Genomic DNA, 17,449 nt, shown 5'->3' with positions numbered 1-17,449 from the left:
GCTAGGACTCCCTACCATGAGAGCAGGAAAAACTGCACAGGGAGGGCCATTCTCTGGCCAGGTGGCAGCAGACAAAGCCAGCATCCAGGTCCTGGGATTAGCTGTGGGCAGATCCTGACCTCCGGGCCTGCATCCCCTCCCCACCACAGGGCTGCAGCCTAAGTGCTGTGCTGAGGTAAAGGATGGACTGAGGGCCTGGGGAGGGCCCTGCCAGTGACCCCCAGATTGGGGGGTCTAAGTGGGCTGCAAGGCCGGGTCATTGCAGGATGGCACTCATGACCCTTACCCTGGGCCCACAGTGCTCTGCACCACTCTGGCTGACGTCCCCCAACACTGACCAAGCTCTGGAGCTGCCCCTGGTCTGCTCTGGCTGCTCCCGTGGGGGCCTCCCCGCCTCAGGAGGGATACGAGGCCCCTGGCTCCAGCAGAACCAAGTCTGGCCGACAGCTTCACTCAGGCTCAGTCTCACCAACCCCAGTGACCAGACCTCCCACAAGATTGACGACAGCACAGCTTTACTCAGACAGGATCAGACGTTTATAAAACAAGTGAATATTCACAAACAAACCGTGGGAGAAACATACCTTCCCAGCAATAGAAAATCTCTATAAAGTGCATTTTGTCTGCGACCATCTCTTCCCCAAGCTGGCCCTGGGGTCAGGATTTGGGGCACTGCTCTGTGGCAGCCCTCAGGGCCACCTGGGCTAGCAAAAGGGAGGCATGAAGCCATTGCGGAGCTCCAGGCCACTGGACACACCCTCTCCTGCCCTGCCCCTCCTGGCTTTGGGAGTGCACTGCCCCACTCCACTGGCAGGTTGTCCTGGGAATGGGCCAGCATGCCAGGGACGGTGGAGAAGGGGGAGGTGGTCCTGCCAACTTGTACGTCAGGGAAGCGAGCCATCATCAAATAGGCAGGAAAAGGAATCATCCCGATACCTGAAGGTGCTGCTACAAATACCGAATCTGGCCCTCAGCCTCTGGCCTTCTCAGTTTCCCAGACTTGCCCTGCAGGTTCATTCTACTCTCCTTCTGGCAAAAGTTCCCCATTCTCTTTCCTCCTGGCTGGGGCTGACGGACCAGGGAAGCCCCCAAGTCAGTGCTTTGAGTACGCACCATCACCCGCGTCCTGCTCCCCCCACGTGACTACTGGACATTTCTAGGGAGGGTGACATACATATAGCATCATGGACTCTAAAGGCAGCTCTCTGGCTGAGAAAACCTGAGGACATCTCAGGAAGAAGCCTGTCAAGGGGCTGGACAGCTGTGGGAGATACGGGCCTGACCCTATGGCTCTGGTCCGAGGACAGAGGACAGTGAGGGACAGCTCTGAGGCTAGGAAAGGTCACAGGGGAGGTAGAAAGGAAAAGGCCCAGAGGCCAGCTTAACATTACATGTGAGGACAAAATCCCAACAGGAATTAGCCTCTTAGTTACATAAACATGTACATACACACGTACACGCACACACACACACACACACACACACTCTTTGTGGCTCAAGTGCAGGCCACAGGGTGGAAGGAAGACTTGCTCTAGTTGGCCACACAGACCTTCTTTTCATTATGTCTTTCTCAACACAGGCCTTTGACAGTGGGGAGGGAGAGGTGGGAGGCACAGGCCACTCCTGGAATGCAAGGCTTGGCTTCTCTGGTCAAACCCCCACCTACTGCTTCTGGAAGGGACGGCGTGCTGAGTGTGATCTCCACTTGGACTTTTGCCAACTGCCCCTGGCCTGGCCTGCCCTGCGTCCCTCCCTCTGCCTGAGTCCTCAGAGCCCAGCGACTGGGGTAGCTGATGTGGCAGTTTGGATGCTGACCAGTCCGGGGCAGGCCCTGGAAGCCTACAGAACAAAGACTGAAATGGCTTCCCTGGCTGAGTGTCAGTTGTCCTCACTGGCAGCACTATGGTGCCTTGGAGTGTGGCCAGAGGAGCCAGAGGGCCTAAGGCTACCTGGGCCCTGGTCTCCTGGCAGAGGGACCAAGTCTGACCCTGGCTGCTCCACAGCTCCTGGGCAAGCTCTGAGGCTGGCTCTTGGCTTCTGGGGAAGGAACAGTGAGAGCTGGGATTCTATTCCTAACCTTAGGTTCTAAGCCCTGAGAAGGTGGATGTGCTGTCTTAGGCCACTATCTACAGTCCTGGGCACACACACCAGTCAGGTATCTGGGTGTACTTCTATATGGTGGCAGCAACTTCTCAGATCTGTCTACAGCCTTGTGCTCAGTCCCAGATGCCCAAAGAAGGGTCTGGAGGACCTAGTGGCAGAGAATTTTAAAATAAGAAAGAAAGAAGCAAGACGAGGTGGCTAAGTCTAGACAGCATCCATCCACTGTGCACAGCCTCCGGGGTCAGAAAGCAGGAACTCAGCAGGACTCTGACTGCCTCTAGAATCCCATGCTTTGGACAAGAGCCAAAACCGTTGCCCTCCTACTCTCAGTCTGATGTGAGGAGGGAGGGAGGCCTAGGGAAACAGGTGCCAGAATCCCAGCTAGAGTCCTACCACTAGGTACTATTCAGACAAGGCAGCTGCCTTGTTGGGACAGCTCTTGGCTGAAAATCACTGCCATGACCTCTAGCTTTGTGTCTGGAGGCCAGGGAACAGCACTGGCGGTGACGCGTGCTACAGGTACTCCTCCAGCCCAGGGAACGTTCAGAATCACGAGAGTGTAAACAGATGCATGCACACGCAGACAGGCACACCATTCCTCTCTCTGCACACGCGCACATACACGCACACATATTCGCTCTATGGCTGTCAGCGATCAGCTTCTCTGCAGGCTGTGCTCTGCTGCCGTGGCGGCTGCTCAGGCGCCCAGGCTTTGCTCCCGGAGCAAGGGCTCTGCAGCTGGAAGAGAAAAACAAGTGCAAAAGAGGCATTCAGGAGGCTGCTCAGTTGCCCAGGGACAGAAGCTCCTCTGATGGCTTCCCTGGGGACACAGACTGGGAACTAGGAAGAGCCAAAAGAATGAGCTACATGGGCCACAGTGCCCAGGGACAGGTTGTTGCCGGGATGCCACTGGGGTGACTAAGTACTGCCTCTCTGAAGTGCTGACCCAGGACAATCTCCCCCTGTGGACCTTCCACGCAGGGCTGAGGGCAGCAGAGGAGGAGGACAAGGCTATGTGAGACTCACTTGAAGCCTTGGGTGACATTTGTTCTACTATGACAAGGACAGTTTCTGAATCAAGGCATAGCAGCTGCTGCCAGAGATGGAGAATCAGAAGAAAATGGCTGGAAGTGAAGCCCGCTGGGACCAGTAATTGCGAAGAGTAAGACAATGACTTGAATTTAGAATCAGCAGGTGAGCATGTTTCCACATATAGATAAAAGCACCCTGGCACAGGGCTAGAAGATTGAGGAGGGAGGAGCGAGAGAGGAGACACAAGGATGACTCATTTTAAAGATTTATAACATCTGGAATCTGGGGCAGAGAGAAGAAATGGCCTCATCCCCGATAACAGAGGACTGGGCAAGCCTGTCATAAGGGTGGGTTGCCTGTTTCAATAGGTTTAGTGTGTCTGAGCGTCCAGAGATACGCAGCGGTCCATTGACAGTCTGCGCAGTTTCAACACTGGTGAGGCCGATGACAAGAAGTCGGCTTTCTAAGCCTATTGTGGGTCAGGCACTAGACACTCACGCTATGGCTGAGTTGTGTCCCCCCAAAATTCTTATGTTGAAGTCCAAGCCCCAGTACTTCTGAATTTGAGTGTATTTGGAGACAGGGTCTTTAAAGAGATAATTAAGTTAAAATGAGGTGATAAAGGTGGACTCGAATCCAATATGGCTGGTGTCCTCATAGCAAGAGGAAATTTAGACCCAAACAGTACAGAAGAAAGACCATGTGAAGGCATAGGGAGAAGATGGCTATCTACAAGCCAAACAGAGAGGCCTCAGAAGAAACCAACTCTGGTGACATCTTTTTATTTTTATTTTTTTAGAGATGGGGTCTTGCTCTGTTGCCCAGATTGGAGTGCAGTGGCACGATCATAGCTCACTGCAGCCTCAAACTGCTGGGCTCAGGTGATCCTCCTGCTTCAGCTTCTCAAGTAGCTGGGACTACAGGTGTGTGCTACCATGCTTGGCTAAATATTTTTTAAGAGATGCGGTCTTACTACGTTGCCCAGCCTGGTCTTGAACTCCTGGCTTCAAGTGAACCTCCAGCCTCGGCCTCAGCTGGGATTACAGGCATGAGCTACCATACCTGGCCCTGGTGATATTTTGATCTCAGACTTCTGTTGTTTAAGCCTCCCAGTCTGTAGTACTTTGTCATGGCAGCCTGAATAGACTGACATAACTTGCAATCCCATTAACCTTGAAGATAGCCCTCCATTTTCATAGATGAGAAAACAGAAACCAGAGTGGATAAATAACTGGCCCAAGACAACAGCATTTGTAAGTGGCAGAGCCAAGGCAGGAAATCCGTATCTGTCTGATTCCAAAACCTGTATTTTTACCAGTAAGTAATCTCTATATTATAGCATTGCTCATTAAGACTTTTAGAGGCTATAAAAAGAAGAAATTCAACATAGTGGCATAAAGACTAATATCCAAGTAACATAAATGGAAGTTAAGATTTTATTAGAAAAGGGAAAATGTTCTTAAAAGTCAAAGACATCGGAGACAAGGATTTAAAATCGGCCTTCTGGCACATGTGATCCACATGCTAAATCTGAAGCAGATTTTATCTAGATGATGATAATAAAAGCTGGGCAAAATAAACAGCAAACAGAGGAGTGGAGACCTGTATGGGTCAGTGCTGAGTGCCTTGTTCTTTAAAATGTGTATTATTTAAAAAATTTTTCCACTTAAGCTTGTGCTATAATAATCTAGTCATATTTTTTCGCTACAAATAAATACATTTTGTTACTAAGGCGCATACATGTTTATTGAAACATGCTGTGAGTATATACTCCACACACAGGTCTCTCTCCAGCCCATTGGTAAGACTAGTCTTGTGAAACAGAAACATTTCAGGACTGGAGGATATATCACAACAGGTCCTCCTTACCCAACACCTCCATGTTTTGTGTTTTCTCCATCTTCAGGGATGGGGAAGGTAAAGAGTGCTTGAAGATTCCTTAGAACAAAGGCTCTTAATCTCGGTTCCTGGACCCTTAAGGAGTCCAAGGATAGGTTTAAGGGGCTGCCCACGAAGACCCAAGTTATGTGTGCATTTTTCTGTATGTGGGAGCGTGTGCATTTTTCTGGGCGGAGGCTCTGTCCGCCATGAGGCTCTCCAAAGGGAGGATAACCCCAAAAGGGTTTAAGAGCCAATGCCTAAGCTTACAAGAAAAGGGGGCGAGGTGCACTCGGGTGGATCTACTGACAACAATTCAGACCTATGTTGACTCAGGCATGAGTTAGTTTTGGGCAGGCTCATGAAGGGAGGTGGTAGCGACCTGGCCTCAGATGAGCTCCAGTCATGCAAGTCCCTCAATGATGGTTTCAAAGCCACTAACACAGAAAATCAAGGTTAAGAAGAACCAGCTTGTCCTTGTCTACTAAGCTAGTCAAAGGTCTGTTCAACTAGTTACTCAAGCTGCTTGATCAGCTGATAACTAGTTGGTCCTGTTCTCTTGCTCTCAAGCTAGAGTGTACATCTGCAGAAAAAGGGGGCTGGGGAAATCAAATCGTTTGCAGGAAAATAATGACAGCTGCACTACAGGAAAGGGAAGAACAGCCAGGGGAGAGGCACCAAGGGAAAAATCAACTCATAAAACAGGCACTGAAAAATCAATCTCTTGGTTGCCCAACTCTTTCAACACGTTATTATACAAGAAACACCACAGAGGCAGCTGGAACAAAAAGTAAGTTAAAGACGGCCTCCCTCTGCACCGTCAATGTTAGGATGGCCTCCTGGGCCCCTCTCTGCTCTCACACCCCTTTCTGTCCATTAGATGCTACCAAGAAACCCAGAGCTGTAAGCCCACCCTTCCCCATGATCCTCGCCCTGGAGGGGTGTGTGTGCACACGTGCATGCACGAGCTTGTGCTAGCACAGGGTACCGCACCAGCCGAAGAGCTGGAGGAAACTGTGTTTGGAGGCTGTCACCGAGTCTCAACGTTTCCCTCTCCCTGCCATACTGGGCGAGGCACGGTGCCTGAGAACGGCAAAGGGTTTGCTGCCAGTTCCCAAGTTAGGGCCATGGAAGTACAGAGATGCAGCTGGGCCTGGACAGGGGACAAAGCTGAATCTCTTAGCTCAGTCTCATTCCTCATGTCAACCACATCCTTACCCTTTCTGTGCCATACAGATCATATAAGAAAGTGGAAGGAAAAGCAATCAGTCAACAACTACGTATGCAGTGCCAGGGAAAGTGCTACGGGACCCTGAGTCCCACCTTCTCATTTTCAGGTTGGGAACTGAGACTCAGAGAGGTGAGATCACTTGTGCAGAGTCTCATCAGAGGCAAGTGGCAGGCCCAGGGTGCAGACACCAATCTGCGCACAAAGCAGGGCTCTCTTCCCAATGCCACACTGCCTCTGCTTCCAGAACTCTGTAGCATTTTACGGATTGCCAGTGCCTTTCACATACCAGGAGGGAATACACAACTAAACAAGTGTCAAAAAGAACAAAGAGATTCCAGAAGTCAGGTTTTATCCAGTGAAGCCCTAGGGCTAACAAAGCTCTGGTAACTGCAGGCAGTGGAGGGGAAGAGGTGATCCTTGGCCATGAACCTTTTGTATTCAGTGGGGCTTCTCTCAACCGATCACTCCGTACCAGCAGAAGGGCAAAGGGAACACGTGAGCTGTTCTCCCGCTACGGTAAAATAATTGGACCAACGAGAGAAATCTGTACACAATCCAAAGCTAACGGGATTCTGAGCAGTCAGCAGCTTTGGGGATTATGGGGAACCAGCTGAACCGATAGCTATTTGGGGGCTGGCTTGTTTTTCAGTTTAGTGAACACTGTAAAATAAAACGAAATGCAGAGCAGACAGCTGGTATGGATTCGAGGTAACATGGAACCTACTGATACGGGGACACGTTTTTCTACAAGATCAGTTTAAATTGCAAGTGATTGTCTGCCCTGTGCATTGCCACAGGCCTGAGGCATTAGAAATAACAGAGACAAAACTGTAGAGCTCAGAGCTAAAAGAAAAAGGTCCAGGATGCAGCCTTCAGGCTGGTAAAGAAAGATTACTCACACCTTACTGAAGCATCTCAGGAAGGTTATGTAGCCATCCCAAAGTCGCACAATTAAAAACGACGGAAGGCACAGGGAGGGACAAGTCTACCTCCCCTCAGTATAGTACTATATCAACTCAGGCCACGGAGCGAGCCAGAGCTCTGTGGTCCATTCAGCCGAGGGTGCTGGCTCCGACTACAGTAACACTAACACAATCAACGACACCCCAAGAAGCACCTGGCAGACGACCATGGGATTTCATTTGCACGGTGTATTTTACTTATTCAAAGACTTTGCACATATGGTTTTTCATCTTCTTTCCCTACCATGTATGCTTGATGGGTGGGACAGGTGACAAGATGCTATTATCACCGTTTTACAGATGAGGATGCTAAACATCGTCAGGCCCAGATGTCTCTGCTAGCATGCAGTGGGATACAGAGTGCTCTTTTCTCTCACGGTTTCCAGAGAACCGGGGGTTCTTCCCCGGTCTGTCTTGGAGGGAAGTCTGCTCGCCAGCCCTCTGACCTCTTGACCCCCTCTCCACCTTCACAGCCTAGCCTGGCCTGACTAAGAGCCACCAACAGGGGTGCAGCAAACCTTGAGACTCAGTCCTTAAAGTCCCAGTAGGCTGACAGACAACCTCCTGGACTGCAAGGCAAGAGGCCAGGCCCTCACCTCCACACCCCTGTAATGTCTTCACTTGGCATCACTGTCAATCAGCTCTCTCTCCCTCACCTTTTCCTCTGCAGGTCCCAGCCCAATGCCTAATCGATCCTCCCAAGATGCCAGTTTGATCATTTCTGTTCTAAAATGCTTCTTCACCCCCAGAGAGTACAACAGGGGACTCATCTGCCTAACACTGATTAATACAACCCTCCATGATCAGACCTAACTGTAACCTTATGCTCCTCTCAAATAATAATCGTAACAATAGCTACAATAATAACTACCATTTACTGAGCACTTATGAGCCGGGCACTGGGCTAAGTGTCTTGCCCATTACGCAGACACTGTTAGCCGTCCAGCCATATCCACACTGCCCAGCTAACAGAACCTGGATTTTGTTCAGAGGCCATGGGCCTGGCCCAGACAATGGATTATGACTGCTCTAAGTCAGTGATTCTCACAGTATGGTCCCTGGACCAGCGACCCTTACAATACAAAACTATAACATCTCCTTGTGGCCTGACCTTTACTTTCTACATTCTTACCAACTTTTAAATGTTTTCTTCATAGCTCTTAAGGCTTCTTGACATTTAAAACATCTATTTATTTGCTTATTGTCTGTCTCCTTCCACTAATATGTCCCCAAGGGGGAAGAGATGCTGTCAGCCTTGTTCACAACGATACCCTGGTGCCCAGAACAGCATCTAGCAAATTGTGTACCCTTGATGTATGCTCATTGAATGAACAGTGTCCTTGCTGTCCCTTCTCTTTCTTGCTTTCAGTGAGGAATTGATGGCTGAAGCTGTGGCAGCCACCATGAAGCCACAAAGCAATGGTCAAGAGAAACTCAGAAAAACTGGCTCTGACACTGTTGAGCCACCAAACCAAAACCAGCAACTCCCAGCTCTGGGCCTTTTTTAGGCAAGAAAAATAACCCCCTATTTTTTTTAGCCACAGTAGTCAGGTTTTCAATTACTGGTAGAAATGACAGCATGTGACACATGACACATATATATTTAATTACTTAATCTTTACAACGAAAACCTAGTTTATAGGTGAGGAAACTGAGTCTCATAGCGGTTAAGTAATCTGTAACCTTTAAGCTGTTTTTCTTGTCTTAAATGTCCTCTGCATTGCCTGAATCCAATTCGTCTTCAGGATCCTTAGGGCAAACTTCTGTGACGTGCGCCCTGGTCATTCCAGCCCACCAGCAGGTCCCTTCTGATAAATTGGTCTGTATCATTGTCTAGGAATGGAAGTTATTTGTTTTATTTCTCTAAGAAGACTGTTAAATCCCTGTGGATGGACATCATATCGCATCTTACATGTTTTATGCTCCCCCTTCCTCACCCACCTGCCGGCAACAATTTCAAGCTGAACAGGACGCCATTAGCCTACTGAGCAACCTTGACCCAGACATTTTACCTCTCTGTTCTTTGGTCTTCGCACCTGAAAATCAGAGCATCAGCCTGGCAAGTTCCAGATTTCTTAATACAGAATGAATGTTGCTTAGTATCGCAGAGCTAAGATTTAGCTGCGGGAGTGGTATCTAAGGTTGCTAGTGCTCCCAGGAACAAGACAGCACAAATCTGTCTATCCCCAATATCTGTGTCAAAGCGCCGAGTCAAGGTAAAGGGTCCTAGCACCAAAGCTCATCCTACTGAGCATAGACCTAGACACTCAAACCAGATGGCCCGAGTGAGCATCAGACCTAGACACGCAAACCAGATGGCTCGAGTGAACGTACAAACCTACACACTTAAGCCAGATGGCTTCAGTGAACGTATAAACCTAGACATTCAAACCAGCCTGGCTTTGAAGTGAGAGGGATCTGGAAAAAAGAACCGATCAACTCCATTGAGAAAATCACCTTCCAATCTAATGACACAGGCAAGGCACAGAAGGAACAGCCTGAGAAGATGATGACTCAGAGAGGACAAGAATTTACATTTCCCAAGAAAGGCAGCAAAGGCCCCTCCTGCTTTGGGAAAGGAGGAGCCAGTTTTTTCATGGCATTCAGGAGGCTTCCAAGATGAGTGCAGAGAGGAGGGCGCAGAGCTGAAGCCACAGAGCTGAAGCCACAAGACAGGTGAAGGGAGGAGTGGCTGTAAAAGGCAAAGATGATGGGGAGACTGGGTGTCCTGGTCCTTAGGTGGGGCTGGGCACTGAGTCACCGCACAGCCTTCTGCCCTGGCTTCCCAAGCTCAGTGCTGCCCTCCGCTGGCCGGCCTACAGAGCACAGCCCGTTGGGGCGAGCAGGGGCCCTGGAGCAGCCCCAGACCCTGCCACAGGGCCATCTTTCCCACAGCTTCACATCCGGGTCTAGGCTCTCGTTTGCTGGACTTGACCTGCCTTAATAGGTAGAAAATGCCAAACCCATCCTCCCTCTTTTTTCTTAGCTAGTAAAGAAAGAAAACGGCTGGACTTTTAAATTTCCTCTTAAATTTTAGAAGTCCTTTTTCTTTTATTTTAAGAGACGAGGTCTATGTTGCCTAGGCAGGTCTCAAACGCTTAGGCTCAAGTAGTACTCCAGTCTCAGTCTCCCTGAGTAGCTGGGACTAAAGGCACATGCCATTGTGCCTGGCTAAAAGTCAGAATGGTGGAATTTTTTAGCTGAAATCCTATAAATCATGTAGCCCCATGAGATTTTAATCTAGTTTGCTGTGTTTTAACCCCTGGCTGGCAGGGTAGCAATTTCCCAAACCAAGCCCCTCTCTCTCCCACCTTCCTTCCTGAGGCTGAATCTAAGCTGCTATCACTCACTCTCAGGCATCCTTGCTTGGCAGCTCAGGGGTGGGCAGCTCTGTCACCCTGGCCCGTTTGCTGAGTTCTTCACCAGGTGGCTCCTCGGCTGCTTCCAGCTTGCGTTTGGGGGATGCTGGGCCACTGGGTAGCGGTCTTGGGCCTATAGGGAAGCATGTGAAAGGGTCACACAGACTACAGATACAGCCGAGATGACCCCACACTGTGCAGCAGCAGCTCTTTAGGGGACAGGGAGCCTGCTCCTCAATGGAATGCCAGCATGCTGCCCCTCGGCCTTCCTTTCAGCAGTGACCCTGCCTAGAAATGTCCAAGGAGAACATGACCAGCCCTGCTGGTAGCAGGTCCAGCTTTGGAACCCCAAATCCCACGGGCTGCAGGCCAGAGACTGATTTGGCCTGCCTGCTGTCCCTGCTCTGAAGGTGAGACACTCCCTCTGCAACCCTGGATTGACTTTCCAGAGCAGCCAAGAGCAGGTCCCCTGCATATGGAGCCAGCCTGGCTGGGTAAACTCCCGTGGAGTTCTAGCCCTCTCATGTCACTGAACACCATCCCAAAGCTGAAGGGAGGAGGTCAGGAATGCAGCAAATCCTTCCAGTCTCTCTCTGCTGCCACCACCCTGGCTGTGCAACCGCCTTTCTCGCCTCCCTGTACTCACTCCTACCCTGTACTGTCTACTCGCCACAGCTGGCAGGGGAGCTTTTTCAAACTTAAGTTCGCTCATGCCCTGCCCTGCTGACCAGCCTTCAGTGCAGTGAAGACAGAATCCTAATCCTCATCACAGACGTCAAGCCTGCCAGGTGCTCCTGCTACATCTCGTCCTCATCTCATTCTGGCTCCTCACTCGGGACATGCCACCACACTGGTCTCTCTTCCGTTCCTTGGACCGGCTAAGCTTGGTCCTCTTTCTGGGCCTTTTCCTGCTATTCCCTTTGCCTGGAATGCTCTTTTCCCAGTTCTTGGAAGGGCTGGCTCCTGCTCATTACGTGGGTGTCTGCTCAAAGGGGATGTGTCCCCTGCCTGCTCCAATCTCAAGTGACCCAAAGGAGGCCTTCTTTCCCCAGCTCCTCTCTATCGAGACACTTGATTTTATTTCCCCCCGAAGCGCTTGTTTTCTCAAATGACCCTACTTGGTTGTGTGACATAAGCTCCATTGGGCAAGGACTCCATCTGGCCTCAGCCACGAATGACTGAAGGGGTCATTCCGGGCCATGGGAGGCCACGGAAGGCCAGCTGCTGCTGCTCACCTGTACTGCTCATGCTCCCAGCCTGGCTCGAGCTGGGCTCTGCCACGGGGTGACTGAGGTCTTCTACGCAGGAAGGGACAGATGCCAGTAGACCTGGGAGAGAGGCGGGAGCAATCAAAATGCAGTCTCCCAGGACTGCTGAGAGCTGCAGGGCAGCAGGAAACAAGGTGGGTGGGGAGGGCAGGACCATGACACCGAGGTTCTATCTCCTCCCACTGCCCCACAACTGCCCAGGGAGGTCCATTCCAGCCTAGCCTGCAGTGTCCTGTGCCCTGAGAAGTCAAGTCAACTTAACAGCCTGGATAACAGTAATCAGTCTATCCCCTCTGAGCCTGCAGATGCTGTCCTTCCCTTCGGTGAGGTAGGAGATGGTGGGGGTGGGTAATGGCTAGTGGCTCCTTACAGAGTCCCCGGTAGCGTGACAGCTGCTGGTAAATCTGCTTCATTCGTTCAATGTTGAGCCGGCTGGTCTCGGCATGGTTGACGATGGGCCGTGGGTAGTCCACACCAATGATGCACTTGGCTGCCTTCTGAATCGACTCTGGGGCATTCCAGGGCTCATAGATGTATCGAGAGGGGAACCCTTTCAATTTGGGCAGGTATCGCCTAAAATATACACACCAGGCGACTCGTCAGCATACCTAGAGCCTCCTTCAAAGGGCCAAGGGTATCCCATCCTAGGAGGCCACAGTGGTCACAGGCCACGAGCCTGGTCTGCACCCTCACCTGATGTAGTCTCCACTGGGGTCCGTGCGGCGGCCGAAGCCCACAGGGCAGTAGCAGTGGAAGAACTGTTGGAAGAAAGCACTGCAGGACAGCCACATCCAGCTGCCCGAATTCACGCTGAAATCTGCGTCCAGGAGCAGCTCATCAAACACCTAGATGGCGAGGGGGGACAATCAGCCTCCTGGGGACCTACTGTCATGGTTCTGCCCAAGTCACCGCAGTGCCCCAAGGAGCCAAGGCCCTGCTGCCGAGAGCAAGCCATGGAGGATCTGGAGGGGATCTCCTGGACCCAGGGATCCCACCCCATCCCCCAGCCCAGAGGGGGGCACTGCCAGCTTCCCGCTGAGAGAGCACTCACCCGGACTCCACTCTCCCAGCTGACCCAGAGGTCCCCGCGGGTGAGGAAGCAGGCCACGGCGTGCCGGGCCAGATGATGGATCCAGCCCTCCTGCCTCAGTTGGGTCATGATGGCGTCAATCCAAGGGAAGCCTGTCTTGCCCTCGGCCCACTTGGCCAGGGCCTCAGGGTTGCGGTCCCAGGGGATCTGGATGCAGATGGGGTTCCCCTCCATGCGGTCAAACCTGGGGTTGTTGGTGGCCGCCGTGTAGAAGAACTCTCGCCATAGGAGTTGCCCAAATAGGGAGAGAGGGGGCGTGCTGTTCCGCTTCACCTGAGGGTGGGGGTAGCACATGAATACCAACACTTGCCCAGCCCTCAGCATGATGCCTCTGGGGTCCCTCCCCCAAAGTTATCTGGAGACAGGTGGAGGGACTCCCCTAGAAGTGGCACAGTGTGGCTGCAGGCTCAACACCCAGTCCCTGCCTGTGCTGTGTGGCTGCTCTGAGCAGTGTGAATGGCTGCAGAGAGCCAGCAGCAGGAAGGGACATCACTGCAGGACTTTGCATTAGGAATCAAACTCCCCAAGCCTGGTCATGCTCCTTGTCCTCAGGGTTCCCTGTGCAGCTCCACCTTCTATTAAGGCAAAGGGAGTTTTCCTATCAGTGCGCATAAACAACGCTCAGTCTAGATTTTGGTTAAATAAGTTACAGACAACAGCCTCGATCTGAGGCCATGAGGGACTTAAGAGAGAGGACTCCAAGCAAATAATGATTTTCCTAAAATCACAAGATTACCCACTCAACTGGCAAAGCTACCTCATGCCACAAAATCCTGATGTTGGCAAGGATGGGGAAATAACATTAAAAAACACAAGACACAGGATGATCTGATGACTCCGAAAGCTGGCTATGCTGCCCTGTGTCCTTCGGGGAACACCTAACACAGGCTTATTTGCCTCTCATCCATGTGGCACAGCCCTGCGTATTCCCCTCCGGACCTCTTCCCTCATCGGTGATGGGCAATTGCTGCTCCTGAGCTCCCTTTTTAAATGTTCTGGACACAGTTCCAGAGAGGACAGCTGTGCCTGTCAGCTTCGCACTGGCTCCAGTCTCACCCTCCCTGCCTCCTACCCTGGGGACCTCACGCCCATCCACCTCCTGCCAGTAGATTTGTTACCTCTAGGGTCACAGCCAAGAACTGCTTTTCTGCCTGTCCCACTCTACGCGATAATCTGGGTTTCATTTTGCTCAGTGATTCTGCTCGGCTCTGCCCCTCTCAGATGCTGACCTGTCCCTACTATCTGCACACTTAGGCCCCTCCAGGATCCACAGCCCGGCTCCCCAGCCCCAGGGCCAGGGGGAAGGGCCCTTTTCAGGGCGACTGACAGGCTCAGAAGGTTCTGGTCTATCTGGCTGCCACTGGGGCAGGTGTGTTGCTCTCACCTTCTTATACAGGTCCCACAGGCGGTAGTAGAAGAGGCGGCAAGAGAGGCACCCGAAGCGCAGGTAGGGACTGAGGCCCGTGGGGCTGGCCAGCAGGGAGTTGGCGTTCATCCGGGGTCTCTCATAGTTGGCAACCCACGCCTGCAGTGGAAAGGGAAGGTAACGAAAGGAAAGGCCCGGATGTTACAGAGGAAAAAAACCAAGGCACTGGTTAAGGAATCTGCCTAAGGTCACTTTAACAGAAAGCCACTGAGCCAAGACTTGAACCCCGTGCTCATCCCTCTTCTTCATGGCAGCCGATTTTGAGACGGAAATACCACCAGGTCAAACAATGAGGCCATGTCCTCGCCCTGACTTTGCTCTTTAATTTGTGGTATGGTTGTGAACAGGTTATTAAGTCCCTCGGCTGCTTGTTTATTAAATAAGAACAAAATTTCTCATCTCCTGGGGATTAAAAAAAACGACGTATGAAGAAATCCTGAAAATACTGAACAAACTCTGTAATTATACAGAAGGAAAATTTTTTTAAAGAAAAAAATTCTGGCTGGGTGCGGTGGCTCATGCCTCTAATCCTAGCACTCTGGGAGGCCAAGGCAGGAGGATGGCTTGAAGTCAGGAGTTCGAGACCAGCCTGACCAAGAGCAAGACCCCATCTCTACTAAAGATAGAAAAAAAATTAGACAGTCAACTAAAAATAGAAACAAAAAAATTAGCTGGGCATGGTGGCTCCTACTTATAGTCCCAGCTACTTGGGAGGCTGAGGCAGGAGGATCACTTGAGCCCAGGAGTTTGAGGTTGCTGTGAGCTACGCTGATGCCACAGCACTCTAGCCCAGGCAACAAAGCGAGACTCTGTCTCAAAAAAAAGAAAAGAAAAGAAAAGAAAAGAAAAGAAAAGAAAAGAAAAGAAAAGAAAAGAAAAGAAAAAAAATTCCTCTCTCAGGCTCTGTTCCAATCACCAGGGGCCCCTCAGGTTGCTGTGGCATCATGGACACCAGGGACTTCGCACTATTGTTCAATAGCAGCTGAGGAAGGAGGAAACTCTCAACTCATTCCTGGGGACCAGGAATAGGCCATTCATTTCTGGGGCCATCTGTCATATACTATTGGTTCTGTTTTGTCAAAATGGCTGCTGGCAGAGTGCTTTACTTTCCTGACTTGCTGTTCTGTGCATTCTCACGTTTGATCTTAACAATCTTCCGAGGCAGCACGTAGCATTACCTCCTTTTGAAAATAAGGAACTTAAGCTCAAAGGGTTCTGTGACTCTCTTGAGGATACAGAGATGGTAAGAGACAGGGCTGGGGAACTTGGGCTTCCGACTCCAGATTCCAGTCTCTTTCCACTCTGTCTAATAACTATTTTCTCCTTAACTCCTAACACTCTCTCGTGCTCACCACGATGACTGTTGCACGCACTTCACGCTTCCTCAGACCTCCTGATCCACACTTCCCTACCGCCCTTCAGCAGATGACGTTCCTTCCTTATGACAAATGAAACAGAAGCCATCAGGTGGGCAACACCTCCACTTTCAGCCAGCGAATCCACAAACTCACCTGCACCCTCACCTATCCCTCTTCCTCCTCCCCTCCTGTGACCCTGCCCAAGGCCAAGGCCTCCACCTGCTCTGGAGCCCTCTGCTCTTCCTTTTCTTGTATGTTCAGCTTCTCTCCACGGTTTTCACTTCAAGAACACTGCGAAAATGATTTCGTTTCTCTTTGCAAACACAACAAAATAAAACAAAAACAAAGTACTTCTGGTAACCCTGTGACCTCCACACTCGGGTCCTCTTTCCTGCTTCGCAGCCGTCCTCTCTCTAACTGCCTCCCCCACTTCCACTTTCTGGCCCGCCCTAGTCCGCTTTCTGCCTTTCCCACTCCACCTTGCTGGCTCCTGCCAGAGTATTTCATGACTTCTGAGCCATGACTCTTGCAGGCATTTTCTGTCCTTGTATTTTGGACGTCTCAGCGGCACTGCACCCTGCTGACTCCTCCTGTCTCTATCCCCTTGACTCCTTTGGCCTCTGTGACTCCACACGCTCTTGGCGTCTCCTGGCAGGCTGGCCGCTCTGGGTCTCTCACCAGCTCCACCTCCTCTGCTTACCCCTTAAATGTTGGCCCAGGGCTCTGTCCTAGGTCCTCTACTCTACTATGCTCCTGGGCAAGTTCATCCCGTCCCATGGCTCCCGATTGCACCTCTTTGCAGACAAGCACCATGGCCGTAGCTCCGGCCCAGATCACTCCACCCAGCTGCCTGCTACAGATCCCTACTTGGCTGCCTTTCAGGCACCTCAAGGGTGATGTGCTCTTTTCTTTAAATCCCCCCTTCTGTTGGCTTCTCTACCTCAGCAAATGCACTGCCATCTGCCTAGACGCCTAAGGCTCAAGTCTGCCCATCACCTTTTGCCTCCTCCCCTACTCCTGTTAATTCTACTGCCCAAATATTTCTTAAATCTGTCCTTTTCTTTCCATTCCCTACTGCCACCAACCTGGCTCAGGCTAAGGTCGCATCCAGACTGGACAACTGTGACCACCTCCAGATTGGCCTCCCTGCATCTCTTCCCATCCCCCTCTAATCCATCTCCACACTGGGACCAGGGTGACTGAAAGATGCCCGTCCCTCACCGTAACATGTGCAGTGGGCTTCCTGCTGCTCTGAAGACAGAGTCCCAAATCTTCACAAGGGCTTGTGTGGCTCACAAGCACCCACACCTGTCCAGCTTTGTCTCTGCCACCCCTCTTTAAGCACCCTGCTCTCATTAGCCTTTGCACAAGCAGCTCTCTGCCAGGAATGCGCTGTCTTTGTCTCCCCTTCACTCGGTTAACTGTGACTTTTCCTTCAAATCTCAACCTAAAGGCCTCCTCTTCGGCAGGTAACCCCTGAGGTATTAGTTTAAGTGCCTCTAACAGACAGTAGGTGTTTTTGCCTGCCCTTGCTACGCTCCTTTTAAAAATATTTTTATTTTAAATGAAACATAGATATAGAAAATCACACAAATGTGTAGCTTAATGAACTCTTCTAAGGCAAACCCCTATGCGACCACCACCAAAGGTCGAGAAAGAGAACTTTGCCAGCCACCTCAGAAGTCTGTCCACGTGCTCATCCCAGGAGCAGTCCCCATCTCGCTCTCTAAGTAACCCCTACC

The 17,449-nt window shown here is 51.1% G+C and overlaps 1 protein-coding gene across 2 annotated transcripts in view; it reads right to left on the bottom strand.

The window, feature by feature from the left end:
* Window positions 1-519: 519 nt before the first annotated feature.
* The window catches only part of CRY2 (cryptochrome circadian clock 2), a 33,316-nt gene continuing 16,386 nt past the window's right edge, over window positions 520-17,449 (bottom strand). For both annotated transcript variants that reach the window (XM_012645218.1, XM_012645219.1), the window contains 7 exons: window positions 14,308-14,448; window positions 12,885-13,196; window positions 12,527-12,678; window positions 12,204-12,406; window positions 11,801-11,893; window positions 10,557-10,698; window positions 520-2,841 (listed from right to left, as the gene is read on the bottom strand). In XM_012645218.1, the coding sequence (XP_012500672.1) occupies window positions 10,559-10,698; window positions 11,801-11,893; window positions 12,204-12,406; window positions 12,527-12,678; window positions 12,885-13,196; window positions 14,308-14,448 (1,041 nt within the window). In that variant the 3' untranslated portion in view covers window positions 520-2,841; window positions 10,557-10,558. The remainder of the gene's footprint in view (window positions 2,842-10,556; window positions 10,699-11,800; window positions 11,894-12,203; window positions 12,407-12,526; window positions 12,679-12,884; window positions 13,197-14,307; window positions 14,449-17,449) is intronic.

This window comes from Propithecus coquereli, unplaced genomic scaffold, assembly GCF_000956105.1.
Source record: "Propithecus coquereli isolate 6110/MARCELLA unplaced genomic scaffold, Pcoq_1.0 Scaffold227, whole genome shotgun sequence".
In the NCBI taxonomy this organism is placed as follows: Eukaryota; Metazoa; Chordata; class Mammalia; order Primates; family Indriidae; genus Propithecus; species Propithecus coquereli.
This window is presented reverse-complemented; position numbering and strand designations above follow the sequence as displayed.